This window comes from Myxocyprinus asiaticus, chromosome 3 (genome assembly GCF_019703515.2).
Source record: "Myxocyprinus asiaticus isolate MX2 ecotype Aquarium Trade chromosome 3, UBuf_Myxa_2, whole genome shotgun sequence".
Classification (NCBI taxonomy): Eukaryota; Metazoa; Chordata; class Actinopteri; order Cypriniformes; family Catostomidae; genus Myxocyprinus; species Myxocyprinus asiaticus.
The window spans coordinates 51,075,979-51,093,999 of record NC_059346.1 but is presented as its reverse complement, the minus strand read 5'-3'; the positions used below and the strand labels follow the sequence as shown (position 1 = coordinate 51,093,999).

General features: G+C 36.5%; 1 protein-coding gene across 1 annotated transcript; it reads left to right on the top strand.

Moving 5' to 3' along the window:
* Nucleotides 1-7,621: 7,621 nt before the first annotated feature.
* Nucleotides 7,622-12,461, top strand: prkrip1 (PRKR interacting protein 1). Its single transcript, XM_051676068.1, has 6 exons — nucleotides 7,622-7,803; nucleotides 7,927-8,005; nucleotides 9,431-9,531; nucleotides 10,849-10,934; nucleotides 11,736-11,800; nucleotides 11,902-12,461. The coding sequence occupies exons 1-6, from the start codon at nucleotides 7,678-7,680 to the stop codon at nucleotides 11,994-11,996; spliced, it is 552 nt and encodes a 183-aa protein (XP_051532028.1). The 5' UTR covers nucleotides 7,622-7,677; the 3' UTR covers nucleotides 11,997-12,461.
* Nucleotides 12,462-18,021: the final 5,560 nt, after the last annotated feature.

Here is an 18,021-nt window from a genome sequence, read left to right as displayed (position 1 = left end):
TGTGCGTTTTCTCCCTTAGTTTGGTTCGTTTAGGCATGAACATGGCAACACACCGCACCCAAAACAATCTCGGATCAATTGCAAACGAACCCTGGAATGGTTTGCTTGTGGTGAGAATGCAATCTGACACAACGAACCAAACAATATCCCAATTAAAACCATGAACCTACCTGATAGATCTTTGGAGAAGACATCTGTAGGTCAGCACGTCACTGTAATTCATCATCAAAATGCATATATAGCCTTTTTGCGACTTTATTATATATATTTGCATGTTTAAAATAGGAGTTGTTTTAGAATTCCTGAGGTAATTTTAGTACGATCACCTCTCTCGGATAGCAGCAGAACACAGGTAAGATGGCGTCAGCAAACTTTTTGACAGATAAAAACAAAAAAACATTTTTTTTGTGGCTTCTCTCTGCTCTCTCTCTGTGTGTGTGTGTATATATATATATATGTTTATGCTACATTGTGGGGACCAAATGTCCCCACAAGGATAGTAAAACCTGAGATTACCTACCTTGTGGGGCCCAGCCAGCAGTTCCCACGAGGGAAATGGCTTCTTAAACATACTAAACGATGTTTTTTTTAAATGCAAAAATGCAAAAAGGTTTCTGTGAGGGTTAGGTTTAGGGGTAGGGTTAGGGTTAGGGGATAGAAATTATCATTAGATCTGTATAAAATCCATAAAATGCATGGAAGTTTATGGAGAATCCCCACAATGATATAACAAGTTTGTGTGTGTGTGTGTGTGTGTGTGTGTGTGTGCGTGCACGAGAGCCTGCTCTGTGACCATGAGAACATGCACTTTTCAATGCAGAAATAATGCAAAAGCAACTAATGAAAGATAAAATAACTATGACACAGATTTTACATCCCATTTCATTCATGTGTCAGATAAAGTATATTTGCAGTGCAACTTCTGACTGGAACGTGCATTCTGTACCATACTGTGATGCTTTGCATAAGCGTGACATAAACAATACTTGAAAATGTGTTACGGTTGACAAACATTTTACAGGTTTATCATTTTAACCGGTATATCAATGGATGTGCAAAATTCCGGAACAGCACACAACCATTCTGAACAATAAAGGGACAATTTGCTCACATTTGACTTTTATTGACATTGGTCCATTTTGAAATGATGCCTTGTGAAAGAAAACCGAACCAAGAGAAAAATGCAAAATTGTAACAATTTTAGCTCCCGTTTTGGAAACAAATCAAATGAGCTACAGGTCTGAAAACGCCCTGAGGGGCAAAGTGGACCAGACCCTATGCTGACTGTCAAAAGTCTGGCTCTGCAAAACGAGCTGAAAGCTAATTAAAAATGGGGAGGAAAATGATTCATTGTACAGCCTCTTAACATTCTGCACCGATTTTATTAACAAGCACACGGTTGTAAATTTGACGAGCTGTTTATGTGAATGTGTGAGAGTGAAAAGAAAGATAGAGAGAAAAGGGTAGGGAAGAAGTAATTTATCACAAACCACTGAGCCATGTCAGATAAGCAGTCAAACCTAACCTCAGTCCCACACGATAAAGCACCATCTTGCACACTCATCCATGCTAACCAAACACATGATGTGCACAGCATTATATAAGTGATCAGCCATCTCCTTGTATCAGCATGCTGCATGATTCTATGAGTGAGATTCTATAGAGTAAACTGCACATATTGCCCCAGAGGTACTGTAGCTAACCACAGACTGGCAGTAACAAGCTAGTCCCAAATAATGCCACTGTAGGCTTCTGTGGAGCTTAGAGGATAGGCATGGTTTGAGTCATAGGCAGAGTGTGTGCTGAATTCTGCTTTAGGCTATTAATGAATCAAGCCTGTGTGTCCTTGCAGACAGGATTCAACATATAGAAACATACACAATAGAAATGCACATTTAAAGCAGACAGACACGTATAGATGCAGGAAAAGTATGTTAATTCTTACCTGGATTTCTGCAGATATTGGTTAAAAGATTTGGTCAGAACAGTAGACAAACACAGTCTACTTAAATAACACAATCAGCAATTGAATTAGACTTTAAATCTTGAGTCTTGATTCTGAATGACATACAAGCATGATAAGCAGACACGTACTTTTACAGTGCATAGCATTTATAGTACACAGCCATAAGCATTTACTGTATGAGCATGCACATAGATATAGACACAAACTTATATGTGCACACACATACTACTGAGCGCAAACGTGTTTACCCCTGTAGGGAACACAGTTATGTGCCTGTTTACATGGCTGACTTATCTCCATTGCTATGCTTCATTGGTTATATATGCACATATAGAGCTTTTATTTTCATTTACATTTTCATGATACTGCTTTTGTGAAGTATAAGCTTTATTTTGTCTTATATTTATTATAGGATTTATAATTGGTTATTCTGTGTGTGTTTATGTGCAGTACAAACAGTACACACATATACACCAGTGCACACAGGTTTGGGTGCCATTCAGAAATGAATTGAGAATGCCTTTTAAATTCCAATTACATTTCTGAATTTGAGGTAGAATTGCAATTAGAATTTTAATTTAAGGGAGTAGATTTAAAATGGACTGAAATGTGAAGCAATTTTAAGTACTTTAAGTGAAATTTTAAACAATAGCCTATATTAACTTTTTTTTGTATATCATTTATTAGTAAACATGTTATTTTACACAAAACATATGGGGTATTACCAAAAATGTTAGATTATATTAATAATCAATGTTTAAATGCCACCTAGAGAAATGTGTTTTATAAATGCACATTATATATATATATATATATATATATATATATATATATATATATATATATATATATATATATATATATATATATATATATATAAAAATAAAGGGTTTGCATACTTTTTCTTGCCACTATAGTGGCAAGAAAAAGTATGTGAACCCTTTGGAATTACCTGCATTTATGTATAAATGTGTCTTAAAATCTGCTTACAATAATTAACAAACACAATCTGTTTTAACTAATAACACCCAAATATTTTTTATTGTTCTTGTAAATATTGATAACATCATTCAAGCATTCACAGTATAGGTTGGAAAAAGTATGTGAACACCTAGGCTAATGACATCAACAAAAGCTAATTAGAGTCTGGAGTTGGGAAAACCTGGCATCAATTAATAAAACGAGATTGGAGGTGTGGGTTAGAGCTACTTTGACTTATAAAAAGCACTTAAACATTTTGAGTTTGCTATTCACATGAAGCATCTGCTGACGTGGACTTTGCCTAGCAAAAATGAGATCTCAGAAGACCTATGATCAAGAATTGTTGCTTTGCATGAAGCTGGAAAGGGTTAAAAAGTTATCTTGAGGAGCTTACATATTCATCTGTCCACAGTCAGGCAAATTATCTATAAATGGAGATGATTTAGTACTGTGGCTACTCTCCCTAGAAGTGGTCTTCCAGCCAAGATGACTCAAAGGGCACACCGCAGAATGCTCAGTGAGCTAAAAAAGAACCTTAGAGTGACAGCTAAAGACTTGAAGGAATCACTGGAACTGGTTAACCTCTCTGTTCATGAGTCTACTATATGGAAAACATTAAACAGGAATGGTATCCATGGCAGGACACCACGAAGGAAACCGCTGCTTTCCAACAAAAACATTGCTGCATGCCTGAAGTTTGCCAAAGACCACCTTGACACTCCACAACTCTACTGGGAAATTGTTTTGTGGACTGATGAATCTAAGGTTGAATTGTTTGGGAAGAACAAGCTCACTACATATGGCGTAAAAAGGGCACCGCATACCAACATGAAAACATCATCCCAACAGCGAAGTACGGTGGAGGGAGCATCAGGATTTGGGTCTTCTTTGTTGCCTCGGGGCCTGGACCGCTTGCCATCATCTTAGGAAAAATTAATCCACAAGTTTACTAAGATATCCTACAGGATAATGTCAGGGTGGATGTTCGCCAGCTGAAGCTCAATAGAAAAGGGTGATGCAGCAGGAGAATAACCCAAAACATCGAAGTAAATCCACTACAGAAGGGCTTCAAAAAAAGAAAATGGCCCAGTCAGAGCCCAGACCTTAACACTATAGAGATGCTGTGGAATTACCTCAAGAGAGCCGTTCACACCAGACATCCTAAGAATATGGCTGAGCTGAAGCAGTTGTGCAAGAAAGAATGGTCCAAAATTCCTTCTGAATGTTGTGCAGATCTAATCCGCAGCTAGTAGAAACACTTGGTTGAGGTTATTGCTGCCAAAGAACCATCAACCAGTTATTAAATCCAAGGGTTCACTTACTTTTTCCACAGCACTGTGAATGTTTAACAGGATGTGTTCAAAAAAAGACATGAAAGATTATAATTGCTTGTGTGTTGTTAGCTTAAGCACAATGTGTTTGTCTATACTTGTGACTGAACATGACATTTTATGACCAATTAATGCAGAAAACCAGCTAATTCCAAAGGGTTCACATACTTTTTCTTGCCACTGCGTGTGTGTATATATATATATATATATATATATATATATATATATATATATATATATATGTATCATTATATTTATTAAATTCACTTTTATGGACTACAATCCGCATGTAGAAGAACATTTACAGTGTACAGCAATGTCCATTTAAAAACAGAATTATTCTATGAATCAGGGAAGAAAAAGAGAAAAGGCATAATAAGTAAAAAAAAAAAAAAAAAAATGATGTAATTATTTATATTTTGTTACAAATACCTCTGTGAATGTTTTCAGTTTCTTGGAATTCAAATTAATTAAATTCCTTTTCCTGTCATTCCATTTCAATTCAAATTCCAACTCATGAACTGAAATGGAGCCAAATCTTAAATTCTGAATGTTTTCCTACTCTGGTGTGTAGGTGATGGTTCATTGCTTACTCCTCGCATAGCAGATATTCATCTAAAAACTCAAACACAAAGGAGCGTTTGTTTCTTGTGTTGTGACTCACACTTATCAATGCCAGGCATCTTAAAACCATATTCTTTATTCCATATATTTCAGATAATCCAAATATTCATTGCCCTTTCAATATATAGGCACAAAAAAGACATAAGCAAGACAGCAAGTAATATTCTAACACCATCTCGCTTCATGCATATATAAAGAATTGCCCTACATAAAACATTCTTGATTATTATCAGAAAATCATCAGCTGCATTGTGGATGTGTTCTGGTGGGTCAAATCTCCCAGTCACGGCCTAGTGGAGATGTGAGATTATGTGCTATGGCTGAATTGTGTTGAAGATTTCACTGCACGCTGATAAGTAATCAAAACAGCACCTATCTGCTGAGCTATCACATCCAAAAAGCATATAATGAGAATATAATGTTGGTAGTAGCATGTGAACTTGTGCATTTAACATCACGTACCCCTGGCATTGAATCAGTGTGCTTTGCGATTCATTTACTTTTCCAACTGGAGATTATATGCATGTATATTTAATATACTGTATAGACAGTAAGGGTAATTTGGAACATTTTTACACTGTAGACTTCTTTTATTTACTGTGTAAACACTTAAGACCAACAATTGAGACTTTATTACAAGACAATCCGACTAGAAGATGTTAACAGACCATGTCATGGAACATCAAAATGTAGGTGTCCCCGATGTACCTAATACCCTAATTCTCCCTACATACAGTATGCAACTGATATCTTATGTTTTGGTTTACACTGTTTAAATGCTACTAATTTTATTAAAGTTACAGTGTGTGGAAGAAGATTAGGTTGGATGTTTGTACAGACTCTGCAGCTGCTCTGATCATTTTAACATAGCTATCATCGAGGGAGGGCTTGATGTATGAAATAGAGTCTTTTGTTTGGGTGTATAGACAAAGACTAGGTGGAAGTGGGATTGTGTGTGGGCTGTCTGCACACACAGTATAGGGCTGGCAGGCAATGAAATTGCTGATGACCTTGCCCTGCCTGCATGCAGGAAAGGACAGATGTTGAGGAAGGGTGAAGTGATGTCTATATATAAGGAAGACCATCCTGGATAAATGGTAACTTATCTGGGTAAAAAAAATAATAATAATTAAAAAAAATAAAAATACTAAGACTCATCACTTTCTATATGATATGATATAATATTATATATGATATATAATGTTCTCTTATGTAAACAGCATGACAAAGAAAGAAACTAATTTACTGCACTTTTAGGGGGAATTATTTGGAATGAACAGTTTTGGGGGAAATCTTGGGAAGATTTATATTATTATTCTAGGGGTGTAAAAGGTAATGAGAAATTATATTTAAGTTAAAGTATGGGTACTGTGTTAAAATTTTACTAAACTAAAAGTCAAAGTATCTTGACATACTTGAGTTAAAGTAAAAAGATTGCAAATTGATTAGTACTTATTTTTAATTTGCAGTCTGTTTACTAAAAAACTACTTATTGCTTGAGAAATGGACCAATAAAATCTATAGAATGAACAGAATGTCTCTTTAAAATAACTTTCGTGCACAAACTTTGTAAAGCAACCTGTTCAATCATAACTTTCTCAACTTACTATGATATTTAAAAAACAAAACAAATATATTTGTATTAAATCATTTATCATGATTAAAAGAATATTCCGAGTTCAATACAAGTTAAGATCAATCAAAAGCATTTGTGGCATAATATTGATTACCACAAAAATGTATTTTAACTTGCCCTTTAATCTGTGTTCCAGTGGAGCACTTACAATGGAAGTGAATGGGGCCAATCTGTAAACATTAAAATACTCACTGTTTCAAAAGTATAGACACAAGACATAAACAATATGTGTGTTAACATGATTTTAGTGTGATAAAATCAGTTACTATCCTTTTCTGTGTAAAGTTATAACCAATTTTACATGATGATATAATGTCAACAAACCCTAAAATGACAATTTGAACAACTTTACAGCTCAAATAAAAGTTTTAACAGAAGAATTAATGTAAGTGCTTTTATAAAATTATAAACTTCACATTTCTGCCTTTAAACCCTCCAAAAATTGGCCCCATTCACTTCCATTATAAGTGCCTCACTGGAACACAGATTTTTGTTTGTGTTTCTAAGAAAAGGAGAGAGTAGTCGAAATTCATTTTTGTGGTAATCATCATTGTGACACAAATGCTTTAGATTGAGCTTAACTTGTATTGAACCCGGAATATTCCTTCAAGTAAGACTCTAGGATACACTAGTTAAACCGAAACCGAAATCTGAAATTGTTCATCTTTATTTACATCAGCAGGTGATTATATACTGTAGTTGTTCTACATCTGGGTGATTTGTTTGGCTTGTTAGCTCAGTAAGATGAAAAAGATATTTAAAGGTTGAAGTGATGGCTGTGGAAGATGTACTTTGAAAGTCTAAATGAAGTTTTAAGTAAAAATGATGCGTTTCCCTCCTTGGCAATGTTATTAAGAGAAACTACAGGTGCCAGTATTACACACATGATCATTATTGGAACCTAATAGCTTCCAGTGCTGTTTCGTTTATTTAATAGCAGGCCTATAGGTTTATATAAAATAATATAATAACGCAGGTTTAGAATTTGAATGTATGCTTCTTTTTTTGGTGCAGTTTTGTCATGAATAGAGGTCCATATTGATCCAGTAGGTGGCACCGTGGCAGTATAGGCACTCAGAAGCGCCATAAATGAACAGAAGAAGAACACAACGTTGCCTGAACAAGACTTTGGGAGAAACATGGCTGTGGAGAAGAAAGATGCGCGTCCTGGCAAAGCTGCTGGAAAAGAGGCTCAGCCTTTAATTATCGCCAAAACTCCCGCAGAGGAGCAGCGCTTAAAGCTGGAGAGACTGATGCGAAACCCTGTGAGTCAATACTTTTCCTCAAACTGCTGTCGCAAGCCGTTGGTTCATTGGAGCAATAGCTGTTATGTTAATGCTACAGAGCTGCTGGACAAACATTGATCATCAAGTTTTATTTTTTTAAAGGATAAATCTGTGCCCATACCAGAGAGACCAAAGGAGTGGAATCCACGTGCTCCACCAGAGTTTGTGCGAGATGTGATGGGTTTGTGGAGTTTGTTAAACTAAAGTGATAAGTACATTTATTTTAGAAATACTGTCTTCCGTTGTTCGACTAACATGTAGTCCCGCCCCAACTCACGTCACTGGCGAAGCCTTCAAGCTTTCTGATTGGCTTACACGCGCGGGCCGCGGTCAGAGAGTTGTCTTGAAGCTGTTTACAAGAGTGTAATTTCTCTAGATACCTATTTCAGTGATATCTGTCTTGTAGCAGGGACATTGTATGTATGTATGTATGTGTGGTAAAAAGAAATGCTTTTACCAGCTTTAATGAACATGTCCAAACACTATTGTGCGAGAAGCTTTTAAATGTGAAGTCTGAAGAGAATAAATAGGATACAGCACTTGAAGAGTATTCAGCACTTTTTTTTTTATGTGAGGGAGCCAGACCCTGTCAATCTTGGGGTGGTATTCCAAATAATTTTTTTATATTAATCTGTTAAATGCATTGATTGTTTTGTTACTGAGCAGATACTCTATCCAAAGCCACTTACAGACACTAGGCTCAGTCCCTCTGAAAGTGTCTGCAGTTAAATAAACAATAGAGCTGTTCAGCTTGTAGTCCAAAAACCCGGAAGAGAATTCGTCATGGGTTCCCTCGGGAGTTTCCTATGGGTTTTTATAATGTTTTTTTTAACTTGTGTAAAATAAGGTATGTAGTAAACATCACAATACGTGGACGTTTTGTGAATCATGGCCGATTAAAACAACCTCTGTTTTATCAGTATTTAACTGCAGAAAAATACATGCCATCCAATTTTTTTATATCTACTAAACACTTATGAAGAACATTTAAATGAATCAGATCGTTGGGATTCAACAACAAATATAACTGAAGGTCAAACGCATAGCAATGAAAATTAATGTTGTATTTTCGAGTCACAGAACCAAGTGGTAGCATATATAGTGAAAACAGTATAGGCCCTAAAAGTGATCCTTGTGGAACATCATAATTTATTGTTGAAGAGCAGGACATCTCATTCCTATTTCCTATTCATCAAGTAGGAAACAAACCAGTCTAAAGCCACCCCAGATATTTCCCACCCATCTCTTCAATGCATCATTTAAAACTGAATGATTAACTGTATCAAATGCTGCGGTTAAATCAAGCAACACTAAAATGAGGCACACTCCAGCGTCCTCTGCCATCAATAAGTCATTGGTATCAGTTTCTGTACTGTGATTTTCTCTGAAACCTGACTGAAATTTCTAAAAAATATTATTATTCTTCACTACTACTGCTTTCTCTGTTATTCTAAAATAAACCATGTATGTAAAGTGTTTGTATGTGTGTATGTGTATATAATATATATACACACATACACCCCAGCCCCATGTATCTAAGAACTGCTTATTTGTATATTATAGTCTGTTTAGTTTTTAACAGTGACGACATGTTTAATTTAATCAGGTTCAAGTGCTGGTGCAGGCAGCGGTGAATTCCATGTGTATAGACATCTGCGGCGGCGCGAGTATCAGAGACAGGACTTCCTGGAACGAATATCTGATAAAGTAGGTTTGTTCCTTCCTATACACATCTGACTATTGAAATGAAAGAAGCTTTATATATGCATCTGTTAGGCCAGAAACATACTTTTACAAGTATGCAAATGAAGACGTGAATGCTTGTCCAATGCATTGCAAGTATGCAGCCCCGTTGTATTAACACTTGATTTGCGTTCTTGCGCCTGTAGAGTTGTATTAAAATGTATGTGCCATTTAAACTGCATGTTATTATTCAGGTAAACTATTAACATTGCTAGTAACAATGGTGTAGATATTGGGGGTGGGGGGTATGCTATATAGCATGTGACTTGTATTAAACATGCAATATAGCTAAATTATATTGCCATATGCACATGGGGAAGACATTTTATGACATAAGGCATAACTTTCTGTGAAATTGCTTTTGTCAGTCAGTCACATTTATTTATATCAGTGGTTCCCAACCCTGTTCCAGAAGGCCCCCTAATGCTACACATTTTGGATATCGCCCTAATCAAACATACCTGATTCAACTCATTAGCTCGTTAGTAGAGACTCTATGACCTGAATTGGGTGTGTCAGATAAGGAAAATGTGCAGTGTTGGGGGACCTCCAGGAATAGGGTTGGGAACCACTGATTTATATAGCACATTTAAAAAGAACAGTTGTAGACCGAAGTGATGTACAGTAAAAAACAAATTTTAAAATAAAACATTACAAAACTTGTAAGGACAACATCGTTTGGACACATATACACGAGGGCAATTCACCCCCATCAAACCACTGAATTCTACACCATTGGCTAGAAAGACCACAATTTCAGGGTTGTGCTTGATGCTTTTGTTGCTTTTGGAACTATTTTATCTTGTGTGTGATGATTCACTTTTTGAGCTTCAATGATGATTAAATTCCACAATACAAAGAGTCTAAATGACTTCATCCTTTGTTAAACATTCAGTCTGGGTAAAATTTGTTAATAAATTGCCCATAGAGAGGATCTTCCTCCATCAAATAAGATGATACAAACTTACGATGAGATCTAATCATCTCTGAAGGTACTGATCAGTTTTTAGAAATCACATAGAACCGAATCAAACTGTCAAAATGGCAAAGCGAATAAATGCATTAACGCATAAATTACATTAATTAAATCATGTGTTAACGCATTCATTTCGACAGCTCTTGTTCACATACTTGCGCAAAGTATGTTTGTGGCATATGGGAAATATCCCACAGAACATGGCCTAGGTCAATGTAGTCTAGTTTTTCTAGAATAAACGTTTCTTCAGCTAAACACTCTCAAATTGAGTAAATCTGGTTCACATATCTGTTTCACTCTTGCAGCAAAAGCTGGATGAAGAATATATTCAGAAGGTTAAAGAAAACCAGAAGGCTGCTGAAGAGAGGACAGCAAAACGCAGAAAGAAAAGGTCTGTCTAACACTGGAGCTCATCAGCTGTCTTAACTTGTGTTTGTTCCAAATACTTTAGAAGCATTAGAGAGCTCTCTATTCATCAGTGGTGCTTGCCAAAGCATTCAAAATTCTTAATCCTGAGTAATAAATTTTGAGTGTGCTGTGCAGATTAATGATACTCAAATTGTGCAGATTGTTGAGAAGTGTTCTTTTAGTTTACAAAGCAATTGGATTTTTGCAGGGCAGTTGATTTAAAAAAAAAAAAAAAAAAAAGCTGCTACTGTGGTTGATGTATGGGTAAGTTTAGGATTAGGGGTTAAGGTTAACAGTGTAATTACAGATGTAATTAAATGAAGGTACTTCAAATGCAAGTACAATGCAGCAACAAGTTTATATATAATAAGTACTTTGTATCAAATGCTTACTAGTTAAAGATGCCTAATATAAAGTGGGTCAAAAAATCCCATACGCTAACATCGAAGGAGGGACCGAAGCCATATCTGAGGATCTGAATATCATATAGATGTGGGGCGGGCCAGTAAGGAACCACCCAGAATACCCTAGCAACTGCACTCAGAATACTTTAGTAACCACATAGCAGTTCCCTGGCAACCACCCACAACATCCGAGCATTGAGGTGGCGAGTTTTGCATTAAGAAGCGGGACACAGCTTCTTCAAAAAATTATGAAAATATAGTTTCTTGAGCATATTGTCATTCATGTATAACAGCATGACTAGATCTATATGGATTTTCTGTTTTTGTAATTGAATAACAGACTGTCAATAAATTGATGTTCTGTTGTGCCTTTTTTTAAGGGAGAAGTTGAAGCAAAAGAAGTTGATGGCTAAGAAAGCCAAGCTGGAGAGTCATCAAGAAGGAGGTTAGGAGATGATAATGTTATAATGGATCATCATGGTAACTGCACCTCTTGTAATTTTAGTATTATAGTAGGTGCGTAATAACCTGTGTTTGTTGTGTCAGCATGCTCAGAGGAGGAGTCATCGTCATCTGCCACTGAAGCAGAGGAGCAGGAAGATGATGCAGAGGTGCCCAGCTTCATCATGGGGAAGAGGTGACGGCATGTGAAGCTGCATAATGGAAAAGGGGTGATGGCCTTAAAAGACTGAAGTATCCAGAAAAATACCTTACGATGCCATACACTCCTCAAGCAGTAAAAATGTCCTGAGCTGTGTCCTGAAAGTACTCTCAATTCTGAGTCAGTGGTATCAGAAGCCATCCTGTTATGAGTACGATATTGAAGAGTTTGAAACATTTGAAAGGTTAACTTTGTCTTTTGTTTATGCTAAAACAATGTGACCAGGTTCAACCTTGAGCTTTTTATTTACCTGTAAAAATGTATTTTAATAAACAACAAAGAGAACAAAATTGCGTGTTGGCATTGCAATTTCATTGGAACTTTCCTCAATTGTGCCCTTTAGTTTCTTTGTGATGTGCTTACTGAGTTCATATTGTATTGTAGTATGTTTGTTGTATGTATAGTTGTATGTTGTAATTCTACCTTTCAAATAAAATTCTGCCTACCCATCTACAGTATGTACACTTTATTAGGTACACCTACTTATTCATGTGAATATCTAACCTGCCAATCGTGTGGCAGCAGTGTAATGTATAAAATCATGCGGATACAGCTTAGGAGCTTCAGTTAATGTTCACATCAACCATCAAAATGGGAAAAATGTGATTGAGCCTCAGCTTTCTATTCTTGGCTGACAGAAGTGGAACCCAACATGGCCTTCTGCTGTTGTAGCCCATCCGCCTCGATGTTTGACATGTGCATTCTGAGATGCTATTCTGCTCACTACAATTGTACAGAGTGGTTATCTGAGTTATCGTAGCCTTTGTCAGCTCGAACCAGTCTGGCCATTCTCTGTTGACCACTCTCATTAACAAGGTGTTTCTGTCTGCAGAACTGCCGCTTACTGGATGTTTTTTGTTTTTGGCACCATTCTGAGTAAACCCTAGAGACTGTGTGTGAAAATCCCAGGAGATCAACAGTTACAGAAATACTCAAACCAGCCCGTCTGGCACCAACAATCATGCCACGGTCAAATCACCTAGATCACATTTTTTTCCCCATACTGATGGTTGATGTGAACATTAACTGAAGCTCCTGACCCATATCTGAATGATTTTATGCATTGCACTGCTGCCACACAATTGGCTGATTAGATAATCTCATGAATAAGTAGGTGTACAGGTGTTCCTAATAAAGTGGTTGGTGAGTGTATATATCTATCTGTAACTCTTTCTGTCTATATCTGTTTATCTATCTATCTGTAACTCTTTGTCTATCTAACTTTTCTCTATATTTCTATCTATCATTACTCTTTCTTTTCTATCTATATCAGTCTATCTATGAAAATGAACACATTTAAGATTTTGCACTACTTATAGGTCACTAATCAAATTTATGAAATTGACCATGTTAATTCCTGTGTACAAAGAGTCAGATCTCCTCGCTCTCAATGATGCCCACAAGATACTGGAACATACTCTAATCATGCTGTACATTAGATTCCAGGGTCAGTCCTAAAGCCTCTCTGCTGTTAAATACATAACCGTCATAGGATCAGTCTCTCTGTTTCACCGTTTTGCCACCTGAGACCTGCAGTTTGCAATGAGCCAATAATCAAAAAATTTTAATAACAGCTGTTCTGAATGCACATGGCCCAACATTGTTTTGGGGTTTACAGGTTTGTTTACATTTTTGGGCGTAGTGCTGTAATACCATCATCTTGTTAGCATGCTGGTTTGTGTACTTCACCTATTTTAGAAATTTTAGTCATAAACATTCCAGCCACACAAATCATCACCCAAATCAAACAATACACAGTTTTCATTTAACTAATCCCATATATATATATATGTGTGTGTGTGTGTGTGTGTGTGTTGTCACGGTACCAACATTTCAGTAGTTGGTACTGATACCAGTTTCATACCAATTTCGATACCACAGCAAAAATATGCTAATATTATAATGTGCTATTGAACACACCAGTTTTATTTTAAATTATTTAATAATTATTTGAATAATTATAGTTTAATAATTATTATTATTTTCCAGAATTTTTTTAAAGGTTCATTTCATCATCAAAATGTGTCTAATCAATAAATTCTTCTTTATTCATTTATTTATTTATTTATTTTTTGCCAAACATTAATTCAACAGCTGTCTTGCTTGTGAAATTTTGATTAATTATTATTATTATTATTATTATTATTACAGTGAATATTACATTTTACTATACAGTTGTAATATATTTTTATTTAATTTCTTCAATTTCAGGCATCTAGCTTTTATTTTGAATCGTGCTTTTATTATGATGTGTGTTTTTTGCCGGAAGCTTCACTTTTCCAGATAAACAGTTCATCACATGGCCCAGTGTGATCACTGAAGACTTTAAAGTCATGTCTGAAAAATCTTTACACCAGTGGTTCTCAATTTTTTTGGGGTCACGCCCCCCTTTGAAACAAGAAAACTTTTGCCTATGTATGTGTGTGAGTGTGTGTAAGTGCGGGGGAGACGAGGGAGTTTTTCAACCGAAATTGAAATAAATGTAGTATATTATAGACATTGTTTGAGGTTCTTAACTGATTTACTTTAACCAGTGTCTTGGTTTATATGGTTATTTATATATTTATACCACGGGTCTGTTGAATGCTTGTTTCTGATTGGTTGTCGGATGTTCTAAGGTGTGCAGTTATTTTTCAGTAAACGCACGGCTATAAAGTAGTGCCAGGTCCTGACCGCATAATGGTTCCATATCACTTTGCCAAATTATTTCAGTTATTTCAAAGAGCCGTACATGCTGCCACAGCAAAATTACCATACGAACCAAGACACTGGTTAAAGTAAATTGGTTAAGACCGTCAAACAATGTATATAATATCCTACATTTATTTCAATTTCGGTTGAGAAGCTCCCTCATCTCCCCCGCACTTACACACGCTTACACACATATATACGCATGCGTGCACACACACACTACCTTGTTACTCCAGGACCGAAAAGCAGCGCATCCTCCGTTGCTAGTTCTAAAGTGACGTTTTCACTTGAGCTGTATCAAAGCTAGATACATTTGATCAATACAACAGTTTCTATATTATCTGAAATATCTGTGGGAAACACCCTCACGCTCCCCTTTCCCCTCTCTTAAGCTCTCACACACACGTGGACACACATACATATACGCATTACGAACACACTTACTCCAGAGTGAGAAACAGAGGCGTCGTGTCAGTCACTGGCATCTCAGTAGGGTTGAAAATGGTTGTTAAGGTTTACAACGGAAATATAGCGACACTCGCTGCTGCTGAGAAGTGCTTAAACTTACATCTTGGCGATTTTGAAGCGATGTTACTTCTGACGAGAGCTGCAACAATGAAGGCTTGAACTGTATCAGAGCAAGATGCTGAATCTGTGGTGGAAGAAAGTAGTTCCACTCACAAGAGCATTTTAGGGACGAAAACCAGAAAATGTCTTGAGATAAAACCCTGAACGATGTATTAAGGTGTGGTAACCGCTGCGTGATGTGACCACGTTACCACCACGGGTGCACATTATTTTTCAATAATATATATATATATATATATATATATATATATATATATATATATATATATATATATATATTTACTTTGACCCAAAAAAGATATTTTCAGTTTCAAACCATTTCAAAATGATGCAACGGTTTGGAGTAGAAACAATATTGATATAATTAAAAAGCCGATACTTTCCTTTTTATTTTACTGCATAAAACTCAAAATGTGCTTCTGGGTCAAAGTGCCTCAGAATGACAGGGCAGGTCACACACACACACACACACACACACACACACACACACAAATGTATTTTTTTTAAATGGTTTGTGTCTACATACTGTATATATGTATATAAATACTTACTGAAATATATATATAGAGACAAACATGTCATGTCCTGTCACTCTGTCAGGTTGGGTTTTTGTTTGAAGGGACTGTGACATCATAATACCGTGTCTGTGTTTTGTGTTCTGTCATTGTGTGAGCGCATGGTCCGGTTGTGACTTACTGTCGTGCGCTCTTCGGTAATGTCACAGTCCTATCATTCTGTCAGGTTGGGTTTTTGTCTGACGGGACCATGACATCATCGTTCCCTGTCTGTCTTGTGTTTCATATACATTCTTTGTGTGAGCGCATGTGTCCGGTTGTGAGTTACTGCCGAGCACTCTTTGGCCGGTCTTGTTTGTGTTTGGAGCATGGTGTCTGGATCCTGACTTCCTGTTTGGTTCAGTTTCGGTCGGTGTCGGGATCCAGACACTCATGCTTCATGTTCTATTTGTTTTGTTCTAATTGTGTTGACGCTTTCTCCCTCATGTGTTTCAGGTGCTGCTGGCAGGCGGAATCAGCGTTTCCATGTGAACCCTGATTGTTTCCATGGGAACGCTGATCATGCCAACTTTCAGCTGGCGAGCGGCACCTGTCCCTTGTTTGTTCCTTATTATTTTAATCCCTTCATGTGTCATGTTCATTGCTGGATTGTTGAATGTAATCTGTAGTGATTGTTGTGTGTTATCGTTATAGAAAGCTGTTTAGTGTGAAGTAGCTTACCTCACTCTCTCTGCCTAGTTGGTCCTGTCTCGTGTGTCCTCTTTGGCTGCCCGTCTCTGCCCGCGTGTCGGGAGTGAGATTCCCTTCCAGTTTGCTGCGTGTCAGCTGCTCTTCAGCGGAGGTTTCCTCGCAGCTCTGCTGAAGTTATTGTTTTGAACTGTAAATAAATCCTTTGAACTGTTCCTCTGCTCTTGGGTCTCTGTCTCGCTCTCGCTCTGTGACACAAACACATGGAACATTTTATAATATTACACCAATTAAAGAAATTTTCTTTAATTAGTAATGTTTCATCTAAGTACGTGGTAAACTCAGCATTGACATTACATTTAAATTTAACAATTTTGTAACTGTTCATTAGTCACTGTTTGGATCCTGTTGTCTTTTGTATTACAGCGTAATTCTTTAATACATTGTAAATGTTAAAACAGCAGTGCTACATAACATACTCTCCATCCTTACCACTCAGTAAATACTGTTAATAGCTCTAGTTTATGGTCTGATTTGCCACAATAGGATTTTTGATTCTTATTACGTCATGATGTTAACTGACCCTTTTAGTGTTTGCCAGTGATGTTTGTTCTGAGCTTACCATGTTGATTTATATATATATATATATATATATATATATATAGAGAGAGAGAGAGAGAGAGAGAGAGAGAGAGAGAGAGAGAGAGAGAGAGAGAGAGAGAGAGAGAGAGAGAGAGAGAATAACGACTTTCTGCTTCTAAACTAGTTTATTTGTGTCATGTCTAAGCAGGCCTGGTTAGGCTGGTTTTTACCCAGGCAACCTCTTTTTCTTTTTCTTTTTTAAAGAAAAAAATGTAGGCAGTTGCTGGAGTAACAGAATATGTGACCTGCTTGTTCCTGAAAACAATGCTGTGGTGCTAATTAAAAATAAATCATTCTGATGTTTATTAAGTTATTAATTAATACTTGTACTATAGATAACATCCGTTATTTCCTATGCCCTAAGACTGGGAATGGAGCACTGCTTCTATTATTCAAAGGTTGATTTAATTGTGTAACTAAACTACACGCCCCTGTTTTTAAATGTGGTGGGTAATACAAGACTTGCATGCTTTTGTGGGAATGAAGTCACCAGCATGCAGTTGTTGACTTTAGTTACTAACATTATTCACTCAAACTCTCTTTCAATCCGACTTCGCTTTATTTACCATTAAAGGGATAGTTTACCCACAGGAGTTTCTATCTTCCCTGGAACACTAAAGAAGATGTTCAGCAGAATTAAAGCCTTAGTCAACATACAATGGTATAAAAAAAAAAAAAAAGATGCAATGAAAGTGAATGCTGACTGAGACTAACACACTGCCTAACATCTCCTTTTGTGTTTGTCAGAAGAGAGTAATTTATATGGGTTTGGAACACATGAGAATGGCAAATGATGACAGAAGTTTCATTTTTAAAGTGTCAGATCACATATTGCAACTTCAGGGCATCTTGGCACCATGTAATGGCTTTGTAATTGATAAT